Here is a 22160-nt window from a genome sequence, read left to right on the forward strand (position 1 = left end):
GCAGGTTATTTGTAAATGAAATTAAAAAATAGAGATGCCTCAACAATCAATAAAGGACATTCCACAGTTAAAATGAAATCCATGTCGTTTTCACCAAACTTTGCACAGACTTACTTTAGCAGCTAAATATTCCCAATGTGCAAAGATTAACATGGGTTCATGTGCTTGATTTTTTTGCTATCAAGCTTTGAAGTTCACCCATTTGAAAGGTCTAGTGAAATACACAATAAAAATAATTTTACATTTTTAAACCCAACACGAGATCACAATGTTGAGTTTATACCTCTAACTCTGTCACGATCCATCAAAATTTCACCAAATTTTACATTATCCACTTATATTGCTATTCTATAGCTCTTTAACGAGTATCTTCACCTTTAAGTTTGGAAATAAGGTGTGAAGGACGACATCAAACTTTACATGACAAATAATGAAAAGTATAATAAATGCTGCGCTTTATTAAAAATCCATGTCATTTTCCCCAAATTTGCATGGTTGTAGAGAAAGGTATACTAAAGAGGTGTGAACATTAAAAATTGGGGGTTCATGTGCTGTTTCAAACTATCGGTGATTTTGTTGGAGCAAATGTGCTTTTAAAAACACAAAAAAATGTGTCAAAAGCCAAGGCTTATATCTATACAGGAAAATTCTATACCACTATCCCATTTAATCAAACTCAAGGTCATATTCGTCATACTTCGCAGCACTCCATAGGAAAGTATTCTGAAGAGGTAGAGGCATTCGAAAATTTGGTTTACATATGATCTTTAGGTAATATATGTTTGATATAACAAATCAAGATTTGCTGTTAGGGTAGCTGATCACCCAACGGTTTCCTTGTTGTGACGTCAGCACATATGGCATAAAATATGCTCTGACAGGGATGAGCACAAAAATAACTAAGGAACGTCCTTCAATAATGTAAAATTTTCCTTCCAGTGATAACAGTATGATTTTATTTTTGCATTAAAGAAGGTCAAATTGAACAAAAAAGATCTTCTTTCAAACTTAGGGGGGAAATAGACAAAGTAGTGACTACCATATAAGTTCTAAAATTTTCTAGTTAGGATTTTGTAGCATATCAACCCATGTGATGCTTTCTAAAACTGACAAATTCATTAATATATACATCTGATATCGTTACTCATTTTATGTACTTATTCATCAATTTCATATTTCTTTAACTTCAACTTAATATCATTTGCAAAGAGAAGTATATATGTACAATGTACATAGCATTTGAAATAAATCAAATAATCATATTTTGTCCTTGCTGTACTGGGATTATTTGGGAACTCTCATCAGATTTTTTTTTTGTAATTTAAACTTTTTTAAATTTTCTTATTGTATTAAAACTTCATGCCACAGTGAACTTCACCTTTACATGCATGCAATATTTGCGTCGAAAATGGAGGATGAGATAGTCCATAATATCTATGACTATTCTACAGGTAAAATCCAATGAAGATGCAACAAATCTGACCAGAAATTCCTACCACTTCCTACATCGCTATTGGCAACTGCAAGGAGATGAAATTTCCGCTACAGATTTTATTTTAATATTGCTTGCTCACGCGCCTACTATCTTAGTCATAAACTCCTATCACCACACTTACCTTAACTCCTCACATCATCCTATCAGCTAACAGCAAAGAATAATAATATAGCTAAGTACTTAAAATGAAAAGTGTAGAACACGATTCATGACAACCATTATCACATGAAGGAAAGTTTCTTTGTTTTAAAAAGAAACCTCCAAGCCAAATTCAACTAATCATAAGAGCAAGGAAGTATTTGATACGTAGGTGACAGTTATTTGAAGTTCTGGGTTGAAGTAAGCAAAACACTGTGCAATAATATAACATAGCTTTTTAAAAAAGGAATACTGAAAAAACACTGAAAATCGCCATCATGATAAAGCACCGGTGTTACATTATACCTCAGTGAAAAGACCCATTGACAGAAAGTCTTGCATATTTATTGTGAGCATACATCTACACTCTAGTGCTCATCCTGTATATCTTATTGTGCAGTCTTATTTCTGTAAATACAAATTTAAAGCACAAAAAAAAGATAAAGAATATGATACTAAATAAAGGAGAAAGAATAAAGCATGGAAGAAAGAAAAAAAAAATATGAAGAAAAGGTGAATGAAATGAGAATAACGAAGATCAAAACAAATAACAACCATAAGTATTTTTCGTCAACAAAACAAAACAGCATAATAACAAAACAAGGAAATACTGTACATACAGTAAACCCTGAATATACTCGAAAAGTGCTTCAAACCACACCAAATATTGCAAACATTTCATAAAATCACATCAAGCAACAATCAGACAAATTCAATAATCGTCACAGTACTACAAACCCTTAGCACATTACAGAACCTACACCCTAAATCATCAAGTCAAATTATAATCTCCCTGATTCGTTACTTTCTAATTTAGCATGCCAATACCTTAACAAAGCAAAAAGAAATCCCAAGATTCTGCGTTTTTTTCCCCAAAGCAAGATGAATAAAAAGTGAGAGATGAATATATGCTGCATCTTCACATTTAGGACTTGCTATCATTTCACCTCCGTTGAGCCAGGGAATATTTTCCAAGTGGATGTCAAAATTTGCAGTTACAAAAGTGGCAGTTTAATACAGATAGACGAAAGTCTCTGGTAATCATGATTATATAATCTTGCAGTTTCAAACATAATTTGACACTATTTTTAAGCAGTTTCAAGGTTAGTTACCACCAAGTGACATGTGCTTTGACATCAATAAGAATCACACTACTAGTAAAACCAATAGGCTCCCAATTATTAAAGGAATGAATACACGTGAAATAAATAGCAGAAGACAATTCCATTTACAACTTGCTACTGAAGGAATCCCACATGATCAGAGCTTCATCCAAATTTATCCACTTGATTGCCAGTTGCAAATATTTGCATGCTATATTGAAATACTAAAGGAGGAGAGGGAAAGAAAGCAAACATGATAACCATACATTTTTGTAGCACATCATCATCATTAAAATGTCAGGTTTTAGAGGTAACATTTTTTTAGGGGGGGTGGTCTGATAATAAATCATCTCAAATTCTTTGTAAGATCACAAAAGAAACATAAATTATCACAAAAGAAACATAAATTAACCCTATCTAGGGCCCCCCCCTCAACGAATCGCGCAATATTTTCGCCGCGCGAAATTTTTTGACCGCGCCGCTCGCTGACCTTTTGAGACCAATTTTGCGTCACCCGGGTACGTGGTTCCGAAATTACGCAACATTGAGTAAGTGCATGTCAGACCGAAAATGGCTCAAAAACGTGATTTCGTGTACAAAGTCAATGCAAATTGTGTTTTCAACCAAAATTCATAAATGCATGATTATTTTTAGTTTTGCTAGTCTAAATGTATTCATTTTATGCTTTTTATGATCACAGAAGAGTCCCCAACAAATTTCATTGAAAAAACAATGAAAAATGAAAGGTCAAAAAACAAAGAAATACATAAGAAATTGCGAAAAACAATATAATACATAAGAAAATGATTTGATATCACAATTTTTTTCATGTACACTTGCTAAGGACACCACAAAGAGTTTCTATACCAAAAATTTGTACATTTGGAGCTTTATTTAGGGAGTTAGAGGAAAAAGTATGATTTCGCATACTAATTACGCATAAATTAGCATAATCACTTAATAGCGATTCGCATGAAATAAATTACTATACAATCTTGTAGATTATGTCCCAATTTTCGGCGCGATCGCGCGGTCGACGACCGAGATCTTAGGGGGGGGCCTGGGAGGACCCCCCCGGCCATATGAACTCCCAAAATACCCCGGCCTAGATAGGGTTAATACTTAAAAGATGTTAACATAAGCCAGACTATCAAGGCATGATTGTAACTGGAATCTAATGGAGGTAATTCACACTCCTCAACAAGTCTCAAATAATAAATACCATAAAGGACCGGAAAATTTCATGGAAAATATAACACTAAAGCCACTTGCTGTAGAAGAGTTCAGCCTCATACACGTACTTAAACAGCATTTCCAGATATCACATTCAAGGACTTCTAATATCATTTCATTCATTTGGCATTCGGAAATATATGTACATGTATGATCAATGGGTGGATTCATAACTAGATTTGGTTTTTCAAGCATGAGAATTTGGAAAGATGTTCTGTACTACGAACTATAATAACTATGAGTAAATATATGCATCTTATTTTATTTGCTCTCATCAGAGTAAAATACAAGAATGACCAGAAAGGCGGAAGTAAACGAAAATGAAATAGAAATAAAAGGAAGTAAGAGAAAAACCTATTGCTCTGGCTGACAATCAGAAGATAATTATACAAGCCAGTATTAAGGGAAAGTCACCAAATTAGTACAAAGGTGCGCACTATCTCTCTCAGTCAACATAAGTTGCTTGTAAAGCTGAAAATTTTTAACCAACATTAATAGAAAAATGTCTCAATCAAAAGAAGCTGTGAGCAAGTTAAAGGGTTTAGTACGCTTTTCCTTAAAGCTTTTTTTAGATGAAATATTGCAAATAGCTCAACTTGACACAGAATCGCACTTTAGCAGCTAAGCTCATGAAAGAAATCATCACTTATTGAACTTACCATTTTTAGTCTACTCCCAGCACGAGAGCCCACCTTCATCTCTCTCTCTTTGAAGTTATTTGTCACCATAAAATGAAAGAGAATGTTACTCATCACAACTACATACTCCAAGAAGGCAAAGATGGTATACACTGTGGAGGAAAACACATATTATATAAAAATTGTAAGCTTCTGGTAAAATTCAAATAGGGGACAGTTTCACAAAACAAAATGTGATTTTCACCGACTAAGTTGCTCTGAGCCAACCAGATGCAAGGATTTCAGTAGCTAATGACAATAGCCAGGGAAAATAACTGACTCTTGGTTTCGTGGAGTACGAGCCCTTGATTTACTGTACGTGCATACTTTTCACTTTTCTGCTTTTTAAAATTTGTAAAGTCTTGTACCACAATTGTAATGCAGCATGGAATTCAATGGCCATTTCACCAGAGGATTTCCTTATTTACGTATTTCCTTTGTATTTACCATTACATTGATTTCTTTTTATTTATTTGATACAATGCAACATCAAATAGCCGTACTCATTGATCATAAATGAATCATCTAATACTTGATCTATAATTAGATTTTTGTTGACCTCCTGAATTTTGTTTCACCAGTTGATTTCATTATGCGTTCTTCATGTCTATTTATGCAATATTTGATTTAATGCGATTTATATTTTCACTTACACTCAGAACTCCTTAAGATCCGTTATAATGATTTTATTTTGTAATGTAATCTATCATAATAAATATCTTTGAGTAATCTTTCTTTCTGTGTAATTTATATATTGAATGCATTTTTTTTTATTTATCTACAATTTGTATATCTTTGTATGTTCTTATACTTAGTAAACATTTATATTTCAGCCACTGGCTGCCAATCATGTATTGCCAATAAACTATTACTGTTCTATTCTATTCTAAATTTCTATTCTATTCTATATCCTTCACTGTCTAGTCCCAGTAGGTACTTCCACTGATCTCTTCCTGTCACATTTCTGCTTCTTTAAAAAATCAACTTTAACCCATTCAAAATGAAAATTGGTTTTGTGCTTTGGCTTTATTCATTCAGCTTCTTAAAATTTTCAACACCAGTTTATCTATTTCAAAGCTGAGTTTTTGAAAGGTCAATCTTGAACAAATATGAATAGATAGAAAGTTTGTTAAAAAGTTCAAATGTTGCCGAATTGCATGGGGAATGCATGATTTTGACCTTTGCAACACAAATGACATTCACTTTTAATAAAAAGGGCCCAGTATTTTAGAATAAATTGTTTTTTCTGCTCATGTATTTATTATCTCTTAGAGCTCTGCTTCAAAAGCTTTTAAGTTCACAATAATAAACCTATGGACCCTCTGCCAGAGTGAATACTCACCACCAGGCTCACAGTAACGGTTATGACGGTAGAAAAAATACAAGGCTGATATAAAGGCAACAAGATTTGTGATGAACAGAGTGAATTTCCTCATGAAAGTCTTATACTCCTGAAGAAAGAGAAATAACAAACATTTAAAGACAACATGATACTGTACAGATAAAATAAACCAACAAACAAAATGCTTCTTCATTCATCCTAAAAATTAATGTACTGTTTTTAATATTTAGCAAGTGAAAGATTGCAAAAATCTTAAAACTAGATACCAAACAGATTTGACAATATAAGAAATCATCTGGACACTAGATAATGTTGCTTTATTGTTCTACCTTCATATAAAGTTTTTTAAAATCTATCAACTGGCAGATTCAAAATATGCTCTCAAAAGAAAGCATATACAGTACATACATAATAGACAGGCAAAACCCTTGTTGTCACAATCAAATAAAGGATTTGATAAAATTTGCTTGTTTTATGTAAATGCATGACAGTACTGTAAAGATATTCAGGATACATTTGCAGCTTTCTCCATCATATCATGGACCTACAAAGAAATGGACATTCATCGGTTAGTGATGAATTCACTATCCTGTGACTCTCATTGACATCTGAACATTCTCTTCATATTTGTCTACTTTGATTCTATGATGGTCACCATCAATAAGGACATGGGTTGAAAGAAGTAGCCCCTCATAAGAAATTGATTATAAGCAGAAGATAATAATAATCATCACTTAAATCCTGGAATATCAATCTGCAGTTCTGGTTTACAATTAGTCATCTTAGTTTCATGTGTTTTATTTGGGAAAATGTATGCATATATCAAGACAGAGCCTGTGATGTGATTGATAAAAAAAAACTTTCATCGGTTTGGGACGATCAAATAAAATAATATCTAAACTTTAAGCTTCTACCAACCATAATATTTTTCACAAGCTTTCATCAACTCCTGCCTGAGGTCTGAGATTCTGTGTCTGTTAATCACTGGAACAAAGATGGGTGACATTGTATATAAACAGAGTCTCTATTAAGTACTGGGTTAATCCTTTTGATCCACAGTGATTCTTTCACCTTTCTTTTGAGAAGTCACTTTCAAAGTTGGCATCATTTCATCCAATATCGTAGCCTGTATAATTAAGGGCATGTTCTGCTACAGCTAAATGGGATGGGTTGTTCAATCTGAGTGTTTTTGTGTGATCCTTTGCGATTTATTTTTCATCATTTATAATCCGATATTTTCCAAGTTTCCTCCTAACATTCCTGAGATACATGGCACATAGAATGCACAGATTTGTTAGATGTGTTTCTCAGTGTTATTAAGGTCGTTGTGTGTATGCAGAAGTTTGCGTTTCAAATGATACACATTGTATATCGCAAAAATCCTCTGCTTCTCAATTTTGCTGCTCCAGAGCTGAAGTATATTGATTTTAAGACATATTCTGAAACAGGATATCAGCCAACAAAAGTCAAGAACTGTTCATTGTAAATGATCAGATACACCTTGGTTATTGTCAAACACCTTTATGTTGTCATTAAGATGCACATAATCAGGTGAAGGTGACCATCATTGCATCAAAGGAAGGCAATCGTCCATCTCTTTATAGGTCTATGGTATACAAACAGTCATAATTCATTTCATCTTTCTGCCAATAGCTAATACCAGAGGAGAATTCTTATAAATGAATTGGCTTACAAATGCATTTAGGCATTTACCTTCATCTTCTTGAAGTGCAGCACTTACTCCAGAAGAAAAAGAATTGTTTTACATACCTGACTGGTTGGTACAGGTCCTTGAGTGATAGCCAGTCTATGAATCATACACAGGATCATCATATACAACAAAGCACAAGTCTGAAACACTATGAAGAAATACTCATGGGCCTCTATAAAATGAAAAGTAAAAAGAAAGACATACAGTATATATTACAATTATTCCAAACAATTTATGAATCATGTAAAACAATCACATAAAATGAGAAAAAAAAAAATACACCGGTATTTCAGAGTGATGTTGGTGAATCCACTATTAAAATTAACAAGTTTAAAGCATATCACCATTTATCATTTGTGGTATGCCGGACACCCAGGGTGGTATGCCCCTGGAAGTGTTATGGCACAGTCACATTTCCCCTGCAGCAGCTGAACCAGCCATTTTATTCATTTTCATTCAAGCCACCTATATGGAGCTGGTACAAAAAAAGTTTAGATGGCTGTTTTCCACTCGCCGTACAGCAGCCATGGGGTAAATATGACTGTGCCATTACTTGCACATGTATGTTTAATCACCTCAAATTATCTTCAACCTTAACTCTGTCCCATGTTATTCATGTCATGAGATTTGTAATATTTGAAAACTACCATGCAAGTTTCATTGAATTTGATTACATACATTTCTAATTCTGATTTTAAAAAAGGGTGACACGACAATTGCTCCGGGCCTAATTTCGTCTAGGATGTAAGGTTAGGGTTGCAATTTGATATATGTTAGGTTTAGGGTAGGATATAGTGTTAAAACCGGGGTGGAAATTGGTCAATCAATTTCTGTGTGGAATTTAGAGTGGAGCAATTATTGCCAGAACATGGAACAAAAAAAATCATAGCATATTGACCCAAATGAAGTTTGACCTTGGCACAGTGACCTCCAGTTACTTACTATGATTCTCAACAGAGGAGACACATGTCAACCCAATAAGACCCAGATTCTCTGTCAGCTCCAAGAAGAAACAAAGCTTGCACAGCCATTGATACTGGGCCTTATTGACCAAGATAGATGAGTACATGTTGTAATGGACTAAAGTGAAAAACACACGTTGAGCAGAGCAGAGTGTAACCGCTAATCTCCACAAATAACAAGATGGTGGCTCGGCAATGGCAGCGCTGATGGAGGGTAGATAGTTGGAGACCTGGGTGAACATAAACATTATTTCTTCTTGTTAAAATATTTTTTGAGTGATTGAAATATATATAACACCTAGATACATGTAGATTCTCGTCATATGATTCTTTCAGCCCATTTTACACCAAGACCACCAGCTCTCCGAAGTGTGCATGTTGAATCTATGCAACAATGCACTTTTGTTCAAATTCGTAAATGTCAAATGACAATGATCTATTTTTAGGTGTCATATAATTAAAATAATGAATGTTTCTTTCATTCGTGCCATGGAATTAATAGGCCTATACTTCATGAGGTGAAAGATGAAATGAATGATCTATCTTTCACCTCCTAAAGTATTTCGTCCATTGCACGCATCACACGTAAACATTAATTAATTGTATACTATTCATCATGGACTGTTCAAAAAAGCTTATTGGACAAAAAATGGAATCCTTTGACACAAACAGGTGCATGACAGGCCTATTTACTAACATATTGAAATTTTATGCAAAAGTTGTTCTTAACAAGAAATGTGCCAGAGGTTACCAGGTATAGCAAAAAATGATGTTTGCAAATTTGATTTTAAGGATTGTAGTTTCTTTATTACTAACACTAACAGGACAAATGATCATTACGAAGTTCCCAAGAAACATATGTTCGTTACTTTAAATCACTAAGTTGCCAGGCCGATATTCAACATACAGGAATTTGATTTTATATCATCATCCATTCCACCTAAAGAATCACATTTTCAATTTGTATCCCTCAGCTCTTTAGGCAATAAATACATTTTGCCTATTATTCAGAATTTCATGAGAATCCTTTGCAGTGGACATTATCTGTACTCTTTTGACATATTGAGAAACAAATTTAAAAGCTCTCAACATTCCTCCAACCGGAATATCACAATTGATTTGAGCACACTATTGGGATAGAATACTTTCTGAATACTCTATCATTCTACTTACCCCACAATGTGTCCTTGTTGTGATTTCAAAGTTGAAGATGATAGCACAGGCAACACTTAGTAAAAATCCCACACACATTATCCCAGCTGTGACACGACCTACTGTCCGCACTGATAAGAGTAACCCATTGCTGGAATACCGCCTGTCTGTATCCATGATGAGTGTTGCCAGCTACACTCAAATTCAGAGGGTGATGTTAATCAGGCTCATCAATAAATGTGGGATTCTAAAACATGAAAAATATAGCAAATAATAACAATAATTATAATAATGCTGTTAGTGGTGATGACTGATGATGATTAATTACAATACTACTTTTTTTAGATCTGGTACAGTTACATAAACTGAACTTTGTGAAATCTTGAAATCTTCGCTGAAAACGTTCACATTGAAGATCAATAACATAGATAGGCACACATGGGACAGTGTATCATTAATGATGGAAAAAAGACCCGACGGAAATGACCGAATCCGCGCTTATTTTGCTTATTTCTCAGCAATTACACAATTTCTCCCAGAATCCTTTGGCACATATTTTTTATTCATACATACAGACACTTGGGTGGTCATTATATTAGATTCTGTAAAAAGTCATTTTGAGATTGTTACCAAAACTGGAATTTATCTTCAAAGATCATGATGTTGCATGAATTTTATATTTTCCCCCCATAAAATCCCACCTTTGTGACTCAGAATACCAGATCAAGTTCATGGTCTCGAAGTTCAGGTAGGTGGAGCGTAGTGTAACAGTATAACGGAATAACACTTGTCATAAGAGGGTCATTCCATGCCAATTCACCCAATGAATGTGCAATTTTGCACCCGACCGTCTCAGAATTCGTTGTAATTTGGTATACATAAAATTCACCATGGCCCAAGCACAAAACAAAACAAGTGGAATGCCTCTGGCCGTCTCACCTGCATCACACGGTTCAATATAGCAGCAGTGCTGACTTTGCATACTACTCTAACTCGCACAAGATGTTCAGTGATACATGGTTACTCTTATGTCCTCTTTTTATGAACTAGACCAATAAACTTACAGAGATATGATGGTTATTCAACAAAAAACCCCAACATGGCCAAAGTTCATTGACCATACATGACCTTTGACCTTGATCATGTGACCTGAAACTGGAACAGGATGTTCAGTGATACTTGATTACTCTTATGTACAAGTTTCATGAATCAGATCCATAAACTTTCAAAGTTATGATGGTAATTCAACAGATACACCCAATTCGGCTAAAGTTCATTGACCTTTGACCTTGGACATGTGACCTGAAACACGCACAGGATGTTCAGTGATACTTGGTTACTCTAATGTCCAAGTTTAACGAACTAGACCAATAAACTTTCAAAGTTATGATGGTAATTCAACAGATACCCCCGATTCGGCCAAAGTTCATTGACCCTAAATGACCTTTGACCTTAATCATGAGACCTGAAACTTGCACAAAATGTTCAGTGATGCTTGATTACTATTATGTCCAAGTTTCATGAATCAGATCCATAAACTTTCAAAGTTATGATGGGAATTCAACAGATATCCCCAATTCGGCCAAAGTTCATTGACCCTAAATGACCTTTGACCTTGATCATGTGACCTGAAACTTGCACAAAATGTTCAGTCATGCTTGATTACTATTATGTCCAAGTTTCATGAATCAGATCCATAAACTTTCAAAGTTATGATGGGAATTCAACAGATATCCCCAATTCGTCCAAAGTTCATTGACCCTAAATGACCTTTGACCTTGGTCATGTGACGTGAAACTCATGCAGGATGTTCATTGATACTTGATTAACCTTATGTCCAAGTTTCATGAACTAGGTCCATATATTTTCTAAGTTATGATGACATTTCAAAAACTTAACCTCAGGTTAAGATTTCGATGTTGATTCCTCCAACATGGTCTAAGTTCATTGACCCTAAATGACCTTTGACCTTGGTCATGTGACATGAAACTCTAATAGGATGTTCAGTAATACTTGATTAACCTTATGGCCAAGTTTTATTAACTAGGTCCATATACTTTCTAAGTTATGATGTCATTTCAAAAACTTAACCTCAGGTTAAGATTTGATGTTGACGCCGCCGCCGCCGCCGTCGCCGTCGCCGTCGGAAAAGCGGCGCCTATAGTCTCACTTTGCTTCGCAGGTGAGACAAAAAATTAGTCCAATCCGTCGGTTCTCGCGCTACGGCCCGTCCTTTTCTCCTTGTTTTGACAAAAATGGGTGTGACCTTCAAGTTTCAATGGCCACTGCATTGTTACGTGTTGACCAATTTTCATGAAACTGGTACCATTTGATAGGAAATTCAGAGAGGAATCCAAAACATGCATCGAATAATGTATTGGAGCAATTTATAAGGTCATGACCTTTGACCTTAACTTTGACCTTGAGCTTGACCCCCGGACAAATAATTTTTTAACTTGATTTTCGTGTATGTTAATTATTGGTATGATATTGACAAAATGTGTTAAAATCAATGATGATATTTTATTTCTTCACCTTTAAAAACTCTTCCAAAGATACCATGAAATTTCACTCTAGTCCCACACACTGATATTCATGTTAGTAAAGACAGTGTTCACCAGTTACATGATTTCTTCCAATCTTAAGTTACAGCATGCAAACACATGAAAAGAAATTAAGCTTAATCAGTTTACAAATAAAAGATTAAACCTTTATGCTCATGAATAGGTATCTGTTTAGGCCTTTTATGATTCAGCAATATATATCATATACATATATATACATGTATATATTTTGATGATAAAAGTGAAGACTTTACTACCATGAATATATATGATATATATTGCCGAACATCAAAATGAATATATATTGATGAACATCAAAGGAGCGATACCGATCGCGTTATCGATATCCTATGACGTCACGCCTCTGCGGTGGGCCGCTGATCATCTCAACTTTACGCATGAAATTCTCAACGACGAAAGTGAAATCGGGAAGGAATTGCAGTAAAATCTTATCGTACAGAATGCACAGGTTAAAATCACTACAATAATCAGAAAGCATAAATATTATTTTTCATTAAAATATGTAAAACTCTAATGATTTGCGCTCATCTTAACTGTGATGGATAATTTTACGGGGATTTTTCATCGTGTTTGCCTCCTGTTTGTGAACTAGAGTTCATCAACAACACCAACACCGAACTTGAAATCACGATTTCCCGAATCCCTGGGGGTTGGTGTTGGTAAATAGGGAAAGTGCACATAGATCGTCAACACCAGCTGTAATGCTCTGTTCAGCAGACGACATTCAACACCAGAGCTCAACACAAACTGCCGGAAATACGTCATATTTTCAGAGGTCAATCCCAACACCAGCGCGATTTCAAGGAGGAATATTTTTATTAATTGACATTAAAAAAAAATGTTCTAAGCCCCATTTAATATTTGATTATAAGTTGATGCAGTAAAAGCTGAAAAAATAAAGTATTTTGTGTTCCTCTATCATAATTCTCTTTCTCTTTAACCCTGGTTCCTTTTTTCTGGGGGGGAGCATTTTGGTTAAAAAAGAGAGAAAAAAGATAATTGCTGGCTTGTGGACGGTAGTGGTAGGGACACCCCCCCCCCCCCGTAGTTACGCCAATATGGGACCAAATGATCCTACATGTCCGAGGCGAAACTTGTGCAAGCAATTAAACGTTATTATTGAAAAAAATTAAAGCTTGCGCTGTTTAACTTTAATCTCTTTCACCTAAATTTGCGATGAACGCTGCGTTATGAAATATATAATTATCAACATCTGGCGAAAAGAATAACCATCCGATCACCTGACGAGAACGCGTATCACGTGATCAGCTTCGATCGCGAGTCAGAAGTGAAGGGCAACTGCCAAGAAAATCAGGAAAAAAGTCGTCAAAATGTAAGTTTCCTTTATTTTCTTTCATTTTTTGTTGTTGCTAACAATGCTTTTACACTCGAAAATCAAGCATTAAAAAAAAAAATATATAACTTGTACTTGTGATATAAATATAGAAATATCCTGTGCTCAAACTTTTCTAACCCCAAAATAGTACTGATGTCGCCTATGAGGTCCATACATGTAATGTTTGGACCTCATTGGTAGTAGGAGTGGCCTAGCCTAGCCCCCACTTGTTCACTGCTAGTCTGCTACCACCCTGCCTGTGGTGAATCTACAGGTAGGACTATGGTATGCCAATGTTGTACAGAGCACACACTTCAAAAAATCATTAAAATATCACTTTTGTGACCAAAATTACTAATTTTCATACAGTTGCAATTTATTTTTCATTAGTAACTTGGGAATAATTTTTGTATTCACCAGAGCGCTCAAAAACTTGAATTTTGGGCATATTTTTGTGTACGCCCTCTATTGGTGGAAAGTAATATGGCAAGAAAATTTTCATTTTTTGATCTCTATTTTTAATTAAGAAAAAAATGATTTAAAGAATCAAATTGAAATAAGAGCCAAGTAGTATGAATAATAGGTGTAATGAAAACTGTCAGTGTAAAAAAATCAAGCATTTGCCCCAAAGAAAAAGAGAAAATAAGCCAAACATTGCCACCCTTCTTTTGCCACACATGGAGATATAACTGAGAACAAGGTTATATTATAACCTTGTTCATTGAATGAGTGCTAGCCCCTAGCCTCAAACTAAGTTTGGACTCTGGATTGACAAATAAAGTGCTGGTGGTCAGTTCCCCCATGTCTGCGCGGTCTCCCAAGTCTGCGCACCCGCGTATCTGCGCGATTCTAGTAAAAGAAGATACGCAACGAGCACAAACTTTACCATGCAATACAAAGACAGGTATTCATAAAAAAATCCGACTCAAAATGAAGGAAAATAATGAATTCAGGGCATTTCATGTAACGGCCTCAAAATGCTGTCTTTCTCAACAAAATCCCCGAATCGTGTGCAAAGTGAATGAGTGCGCAGTAATGGGGTAGGCCTACCAATTTTTTTTTCAATCTGAAAATGACTGCCCGAGGCTTTTTCAAGAAAATCCTACATTTTCTTTCACTTTTTAATGAGAAATTTGGTACACTTACTCATAATAATATAAGGAACATTATTAACTGAAAGATTTCGTGAAATAAGAAGAAATTCATACTTAAACCTTAAAGGGGAATCCAGCCTTGGCCATAGAATGTTGTGTTGGGAAGGAGAAAAATGAATTAAACAGAATGGTGAAAGTTTGAAAGAAATCGGACAAGCAATAAGAAAGTTATAGCTGCTTTAAAATTGAGATCACTAATACCATGTAGATATCAAATTGGCAACTGGGTAAGTAAATTATGACAAGGGGCAAGGACAACTTTCCCATAGGCCATGTACTTTATTATCAGGGATTTGTGGTTTTCTCCTAATTACCCATTCCCCTGGGACAGTAATCTAAATATAACCCAGGTAGTATATTGTTAAATGTCCTCATGAAAGAAAAATACAATTTGAAATAAAACTTTTGGGGAAAATGACATTTTAGCCATAATATGTATTGAAGTACATGGAAGAGTAGTCCTTGCCTTACATCACTATGACATCACATAAGTGGCCAATTTGAAGTCTCCATAGGTATAGTGATTACCAATATTTACAATTTTTAAAAATTCATAACTTTCTTGTTATTTCTCCAATATTGTTCATACTTTCACCTATCAACTTGTCTGATTTTTCTTTTTCTTATAAAAACAAGATTTTATTTGGGTTGGATTCCCCTTTAAAAGGTGCGCAGACTTGGGCTTGGGCACTCTAGGCGACAACGCAATACTTACCTGTGTTAAGAAACTGGGACTCCACTCACGCGCATTTGGGCCGCCCTAGCTTAGAACTAAGCTTTGTTTCACGAAAAATTGAATATTCTTATAATTCAATACATGTAACTAATTAGATTAGTACTGTTAAATCGGTACTCACCGGTTCTTTTCTTGAATTTTCTTGAAAATTCCCACGCTTCTGGCTTCAATTCTGCTATAAATTCTGTCGCCATAGACAGCTACACATGCAACTTTATTTATAAATGGAGCGCCCCTTACGAGAGTCGCTAATGCCGCGGAAAAATTGTTAGGCATTTTGGCCTGTGGTCAAGGCGTTCTTCTGTTCTATTTTTTTTATAGGTATGAGATCGAAATCACAGCGACTATTCACACTGTTCCATAATGATTCCGAAAGGAGGTGCAACACCCCCCACCCACATGGGCGCAAATCCCAGGGGGACACTTCCCCCTAACCCAAAATAGTAGGGGCACATTATCAAATGTCCCCCTACTATTTTTGTTCTTTTATATATGATGGAAAGAAATAGGCCTACATCATTTAAATCGAAGTAAAACATGTATTTTGGACGAGACGACCTTCTTTTGGGGGTGATAAACCTTCCTTTTTGTTTTTTTTTGTTAGTTTGTTTTTGTTTTTTTTTGCCTGTTTTCCAGCCCCTGGTCCCCTACCTTAGATTTCCACCCTTGCCTCCCACTACTCTTGATATTGTTTGCGAATCTGCACGGGCGTCGAGGGCTGGGGATGAGGAAAAGCGGTGAGACGAGAAAAAAAAATAGAAGGGAAAAGGCAACAGAAAAAAGTGAACGAAAGAAAAATTAATGGAAAATAAAAGGGAAGAGAAAATAGGGAGAAATGTGATGGGTAAAATAAATTATGGGAAAAGAGGACAGAAAAAAAGTGAACGAAAGAAAAATTAATGGAAAATAAAAGGGAGGAGAAAATAGGGAGAAATGTGATGGGTTACGTCGAGATTTCATGTGCCCGTGCAAAAAGAAATGAGCAGAGGTTGACATGTTGTCCGTTTGGGCAAATGCCTGTCTATTTCTCGGACTGGCGCTCGTGTTGCAAAAATTATTACCGTAAGCTGATGGAATCACTGCTTCATGTATACCGACAGTGACAGGATTTAGCCAGGGGCGGATCCAGCCTTCGCCAATAGGGGGGGGGGGGCGGAAATTTTTTCAGCCATATTTCCCCCGATCGGCCGCTCGAATATGATTTTTGCCGGGATTTTTTGTTTCTTTGAAGGGGTAGTCCTAAATGGTCACTTTTTAGATTTATTCTTATGAAACATAAATGTATAATACCATAACCCTTATTTGTATAATGCGAGCGGAAAGCGAGAGCTAAATTTTTTTGGAAATTTTATGTACTTTTTCCTAAAATTTTGAACATTCTGGGAAATGTTTGTTTTCCTGAAAAAAAAGATGTGTATGCAAGTTAATAATTACTACGAACGTAAAGAGTGAGCAGAAATGAAGTGATGGAAAAAGTATTGTTAGATACTTGCTTGCAGTTAGCCATGAAGACGTTACACATTTTAAAAAATCAAATAATGCGAGCGCGAAGCGCGAGCCGAAATTTTTTGACATTTTTACCTAAGGAATGGAAATTCTTAGACGTTTTGTAACTTAACTGAATAGGTATATAATTAAACATGCGAGCACGAAGCGTAAGCAAAAAAATCGATATTTAGACCTGCTGAACAAGACACTCTATTAAATTACCGGTAGTATTGTAAATCATGAAAAGGATGAGTAAGTGGGGATCTTCCTTACATTAATAATGCGAGCGCAGAGCGTGAGCAGAAATTTTGTGTATACGTTTTGAACTGCTCAAAATTGTACCTGTTATGGACTGCTTGCATTTAGCCATGAAGAATTTACATATTTCAACATTCAAATATTGCGAGCGCGAAGCGCGAGCTGAAAAATTTTGACCTTTTTTACCTGAATAATGAAATGCTAAGCACTTTTTGTAATCTTGGAATGACTCTAAGTATTTTATTGATGTGAGCGCGAAGCGCGAGCGGAAAAATTCTGGACACACTATTCATGTTTTATCATGAAAAGGATAAGTTATTTATCCGCGAGCAGACACTTTTTGATATTGTGATCTGAAACTGGATAATGATTTAAATAGAGAACAATCTGCGTATCTGAATTAACGTGTGTTTTAGATTTCGACCTAGAATTTGGGTATTCTAAGTAACTTTCTTATCATGAAAATCAATAAAGAGAGCGCAAAGCGCGAGCTAAAAATATATGATATAACAAAGGGTGAATTTAAGCTCTGTAATGCAAACACTTTGTGGGAAAATTGTGAATTGTGATGGATCACAGTTAAAAAAGAGCTGATGTATTTTATTTTTATTACTTTGAGTTTTTACATAGGACCGGAACATTCTATGAGGGCATTATGTCATCATATGAAAATGATGACCATCTTCCTATTTCTCTTTCTAAGCATGGGAGCGCGAAATGTGTTAATATTATGGCCTGAAAACTGGACATTTAAAGCACTTTGTAATTATGCATAAGAGGCATTATATCTATCAATGCGAGCAGAAATCGCGAGTCGAATTTTTTGATAAACTGTCATCAAATTAGTTTGATTTAGAATTAATATTGGGATATACATAACCGACTAATCCAAATGCTATAGCGTGCGGCGCTAGCTGATACGTTTTAACAATCTGACTTGAATAGGGAACTTTTTGAGAACTTTATGGAATACAGGAAAATAATAGGTACCTGAAAATTCAAATTTTGCGAGCGCGCAGCGCAAGCAGAAAATGATAATGTTCAGACCATAACACGGACATTTTTACAGAGCACTTTTTTAAAATCAATTTGTAAATGAAACAAAATAATGAAATTTCAATTTCCCAGCTGAAATATGTTTTGTATAATGACTTTAAAGTTTGATATTTCAAGCTCCATATTGAGCAAGATATGCAAATACCCTAAAAGACAATAAGGCGCGAAGCGCGAGCGAAAATTTTGTATCCTAACAAATAGATTAAAAAAAAAAATTATTTTCAAAGTCTTCCCCTAATGTTATTTCATTTAATCATGTTCCTCCTCTTATGTTTGCCTTTCTTCTTTTTTCCTCTCTTTTCCCTTCCTTTTCTTTTTTCCTTTCTTTTTTTTTCTTTTTTTGCTCCGCCAATAGGGGGGCCCGGGCCCCTCGGCCCCCCTGGATCCGCCTATGTTAGCTGTTGTAGGTATAAATCGCGCTCTAACGCTCTAAAACTGTGTTCTTTATCAAAAAGCTGTCTTTCATATTCATTTTGTTCGCAAAAGAATATAAAGTTAATTTCAATCATTGTCTATAGTTATCCTGTTTATGATAAAAATACTTAGAAATTGGGTTAGGTTAGGGTTATCAAATTATCAGGGCAGAAACATTTTTTTTCTGATTTTGCGCGTCGAGCTGGCACTATTTGATCTGTGAGATTATGTTTTTGATGACATTCATTGTATTCACAGCAATAATTATTAAACATTGCGCACGCGCCGTGCGCCGCATGAATTATGTAGATCAGGTGAATAACTTACCGCTACACACGAGCAGTTGCTCTATATATTCTATGTAATATAATATATAGAGCAACTGCCCATTTTTAATGGTCCATAATATACCCACTTTTTTCTTTTTTGGAACGAGTATGAATTTATCTACTGATATACTGAATGTACAATAAAAGTCATTATCATGTATTTCTTGGCATTTCATTTACTTTTTTACCATAATTATATCACATAGCTGCTCGCATATACGCCGTCACAAATAACAAAACAAAATCTCACTTTTTTCTTTTTTGGTGGGGGATGGATTTTCCATACGCATACGTACAATTTTTCAAATTATTTTTTTCTGCTATTTTCATAATAAACTTTAAATGATTTCGCCTTTGCACTATTATTATTTTAAAGACAAAATAACAAAATTACATCTAGTCATCATCATCATATCATCGTCACCAACTTAATTCTCATCTTTATCACCACTACCACCATCATTATCATCATCATCATCATCATCACCGCCACCATCACCACCACTATCATCTTCACCAAGATAATTTTCATCATCATTATCATCATTGCCATCATCGTCTTTTTTTCTTATTTTTTCTCCTTCCTGCTTTTTTTCCTTCCTATTTTCCTCTTTTTAGAGGGGCACACCACCACGCCCCCTCACTGGATATCCGCCTCTAACCTTTGTTGTTGTATATAAGTTGGCGGATGCCTCATGAAATGAAATTAAATAAGATAAAATAAGGAAAGGGAAACTAATTAGAAAAAGGACTGAGGAGAAGAAAAAAGAAAGCCAAACAATTAAACAAGAAAAAACAATATCAAAATTTTGTTGTAAAGTCTTCTACGTCAGTTTAATAATTATGTTTTCAATGAAATGAGAACATAAAAAAATTGAAACAAGTAAGATGGGCTATACATAGTAGCAAAGAAATAGAGGGAAGCTCCGAGACAATAAAAAGGGTGAGAAAAAGAAAAGACTTTGAAATACTCACAACACGAGCATAATAAAAAAATATGGAATAAGCAAGGACAAGTAGCTGAGGGACACCCCCCCCCCCCCCCTCTCTCTCTCTAGTTATTTATGTATCAAACTCGCATACACAAGAATTTCTTACTAATCAAAATATTGCGAGCAAAAAGCACGAGCTGACATTTTTTAAATATTCAAAACTGATAGAGAGACACATTTTAAACAATTCATGAATCATAATAATTATACAATTAGCTTACCAATCGAATCATTCGATTGCGACAAATGATCTGAGAATTAATGTTTTTAGGAATTTATTAAATTAAAGCAAAGTATCTCAACATTAAAATAATTAAGGCGGGCGCAAGGTATCAGCTAATACACCGATAATTTTTTTTTGGACATTTGAAGTATTTTCGGTAATCATGAAAAAGATTGATATTTCATGAAAGCTCAAATCCCGAGGAGCGGAATATTTTTATTAATTGACTTTTTAAAAAAATGTTCTAAGCCCCATTTAATATTTGATTATAAGTCGATGCAGTAAAAGCTGAAAAAATAAAGTATTTTGTGTTCCTCTATCATAATTGTCTTTCTCTTTAACCCTGGTTCTTTTTTTTTCTGGGGGGAAGCATTTTGGTTAAAAAAAGAGAGAGAAAAAAGATAATTGCTGGCTTGTGGACGCCCGGTGTGGACGGTGGTAGGGACACCCCCTCCCCCCCGTAGTTACGCCAATATGGGACCAAATGATCCTACATGTCCGAGGCGAAACTTGTGCAATCAAACGTTATTTCTGAAATAAATTAAAGCTTGCGCTGTTCAACTTCAATCTCTTTCAGCTAAATTTGCGATGAACGCTGCGTTATGAAATATATAATTATCAACATCTGGCGAAAAGAATAACCGACCGATCACCTGACGAGAACGCGTACTACGTGATCTGCATATCAGGTCCGATCGCGAGTCAGAAGTGAAGGGCAACTGCCAAGAAAATCAGGAAAAAGTCGTCAAAATGTAAGTTCCCCTTCATTTCTTTCAATTTTTTGTTACTTATTAGAAAATAAATGTCTCATTAAAGCAAAATTTCAACAAAAGCCTCAAATTTAGCTAGTACTTTTGTTAAAATTACAATAAATTTAGATCCACATAAATCTCTAACCCAATTTTAGCACTGATGTCGCCTATGAGGTCCATACATGTAATGTTTGGACCTCATTGGTACTACTACTAGGAGTGGGCTTGGGGCCCACCATCATATAACAAATGGGAGCCCACACAGACAATTTACCGTCGGTGAATGGGGATGATAGTAAAATGTCAGAAATTGTTGAATAAATCCCCAGAAACGACGGTTATTCCTGTCTACTAGACTACTACCATACTTGCCACAGGGTATCCAAACTGGGTACCGGTACATCGTCATCGGGCCGAGCTTCTGAGCCGACCGCAATTTATTGCCGTCTACGGTTGCCAGTCCCATACCGTATTTTTACTGTCATGTTTTACGGATCGAAATTCATTTTGAGACTATTGTAAATTAGTAAAAGAGCATGTTAACATTATAAATTATTGCAAATCAATCATATCAAAATAAAGCACATGAAATTTCATTTAAAAACTATCACTTTGTTTTTAATAATAACAGTTCTGATTACCTGAATTTGCTGTCGAAAAGTTTCCCCCACTGTCACGAAGTTCAAGCACCATTATTACTAGTCCATATTTTTCTGTATACCGTACCGTACCGGTATATGGAAAAAATCGCGATGGCGCATGAATTATTCATAAATTGAGCTAAAAATCTGAAGTGCGCAGGCGCATGGACTAACGACAATTTGTACGAGCATAGAGCTAGGACTCTAACCCCCCCCCCTCCCCGCTCGCGCGTTTCCGTTTTACACCCTGGCGAAGGCATTTTCCGGAAAAGTAGCCAAAAAGCGACTAGTGAAGAGTCTACACACGTCGCTGGTTGCATGCAGCGTGCGACACAGGCGAGTCCACCACCGCATGCAATTTGCACAGTTACTGATCAGAGCAC

The 22160-nt window shown here is 35.4% G+C and overlaps 1 protein-coding gene across 2 annotated transcripts; it reads right to left on the minus strand.

Annotated features, from left to right (window-relative positions):
* Window positions 1–1637: 1637 nt before the first annotated feature.
* Window positions 1638–21841, minus strand: LOC121411542 (post-GPI attachment to proteins factor 2-like). 2 transcript variants are annotated; one of them, XM_041604339.1, is made up of 7 exons: window positions 21778–21841; window positions 9835–10060; window positions 8642–8891; window positions 7759–7871; window positions 5989–6097; window positions 4629–4759; window positions 1638–2041 (listed from the first exon to the last, which is right to left on the minus strand). In XM_041604339.1, the coding sequence occupies exons 2-7, from the start codon at window positions 9988–9990 to the stop codon at window positions 2036–2038; spliced, it is 765 nt and encodes a 254-aa protein (XP_041460273.1). In that variant the 5' UTR covers window positions 9991–10060; window positions 21778–21841; the 3' UTR covers window positions 1638–2035. The 2 variants fall into 2 exon arrangements, with proteins under 2 accessions (XP_041460273.1, XP_041460265.1); XM_041604331.1 differs by lacking the exon at window positions 1638–2041 and adding an exon at window positions 2508–2960.
* Between the last annotated feature and the right edge of the window lie 319 nt (window positions 21842–22160).

The sequence above is a fragment of the Lytechinus variegatus genome, chromosome 1, assembly GCF_018143015.1.
Source record: "Lytechinus variegatus isolate NC3 chromosome 1, Lvar_3.0, whole genome shotgun sequence".
In the NCBI taxonomy this organism is placed as follows: domain Eukaryota; kingdom Metazoa; phylum Echinodermata; class Echinoidea; order Temnopleuroida; family Toxopneustidae; genus Lytechinus; species Lytechinus variegatus.

Excerpts from the sequence above, each read along its gene's own strand:
- LOC121411542 (XM_041604331.1), bottom strand. The coding sequence starts at position 9,990 with ATGGATACAGACAGGCGGTATTCCAGCAATGGGTTACTCTTATCAGTG. Across the intron at positions 8,892-9,834 it reads CAACAAGGACACATTGTGGG|GTCTCCAACTATCTACCCTC; the intron begins GTAAGTAGAATG and ends ATGTTCACCCAG. Across the intron at positions 4,760-5,988 it reads CCGTTACTGTGAGCCTGGTG|TGTATACCATCTTTGCCTTC; the intron begins GTGAGTATTCAC and ends TTTCCTCCACAG.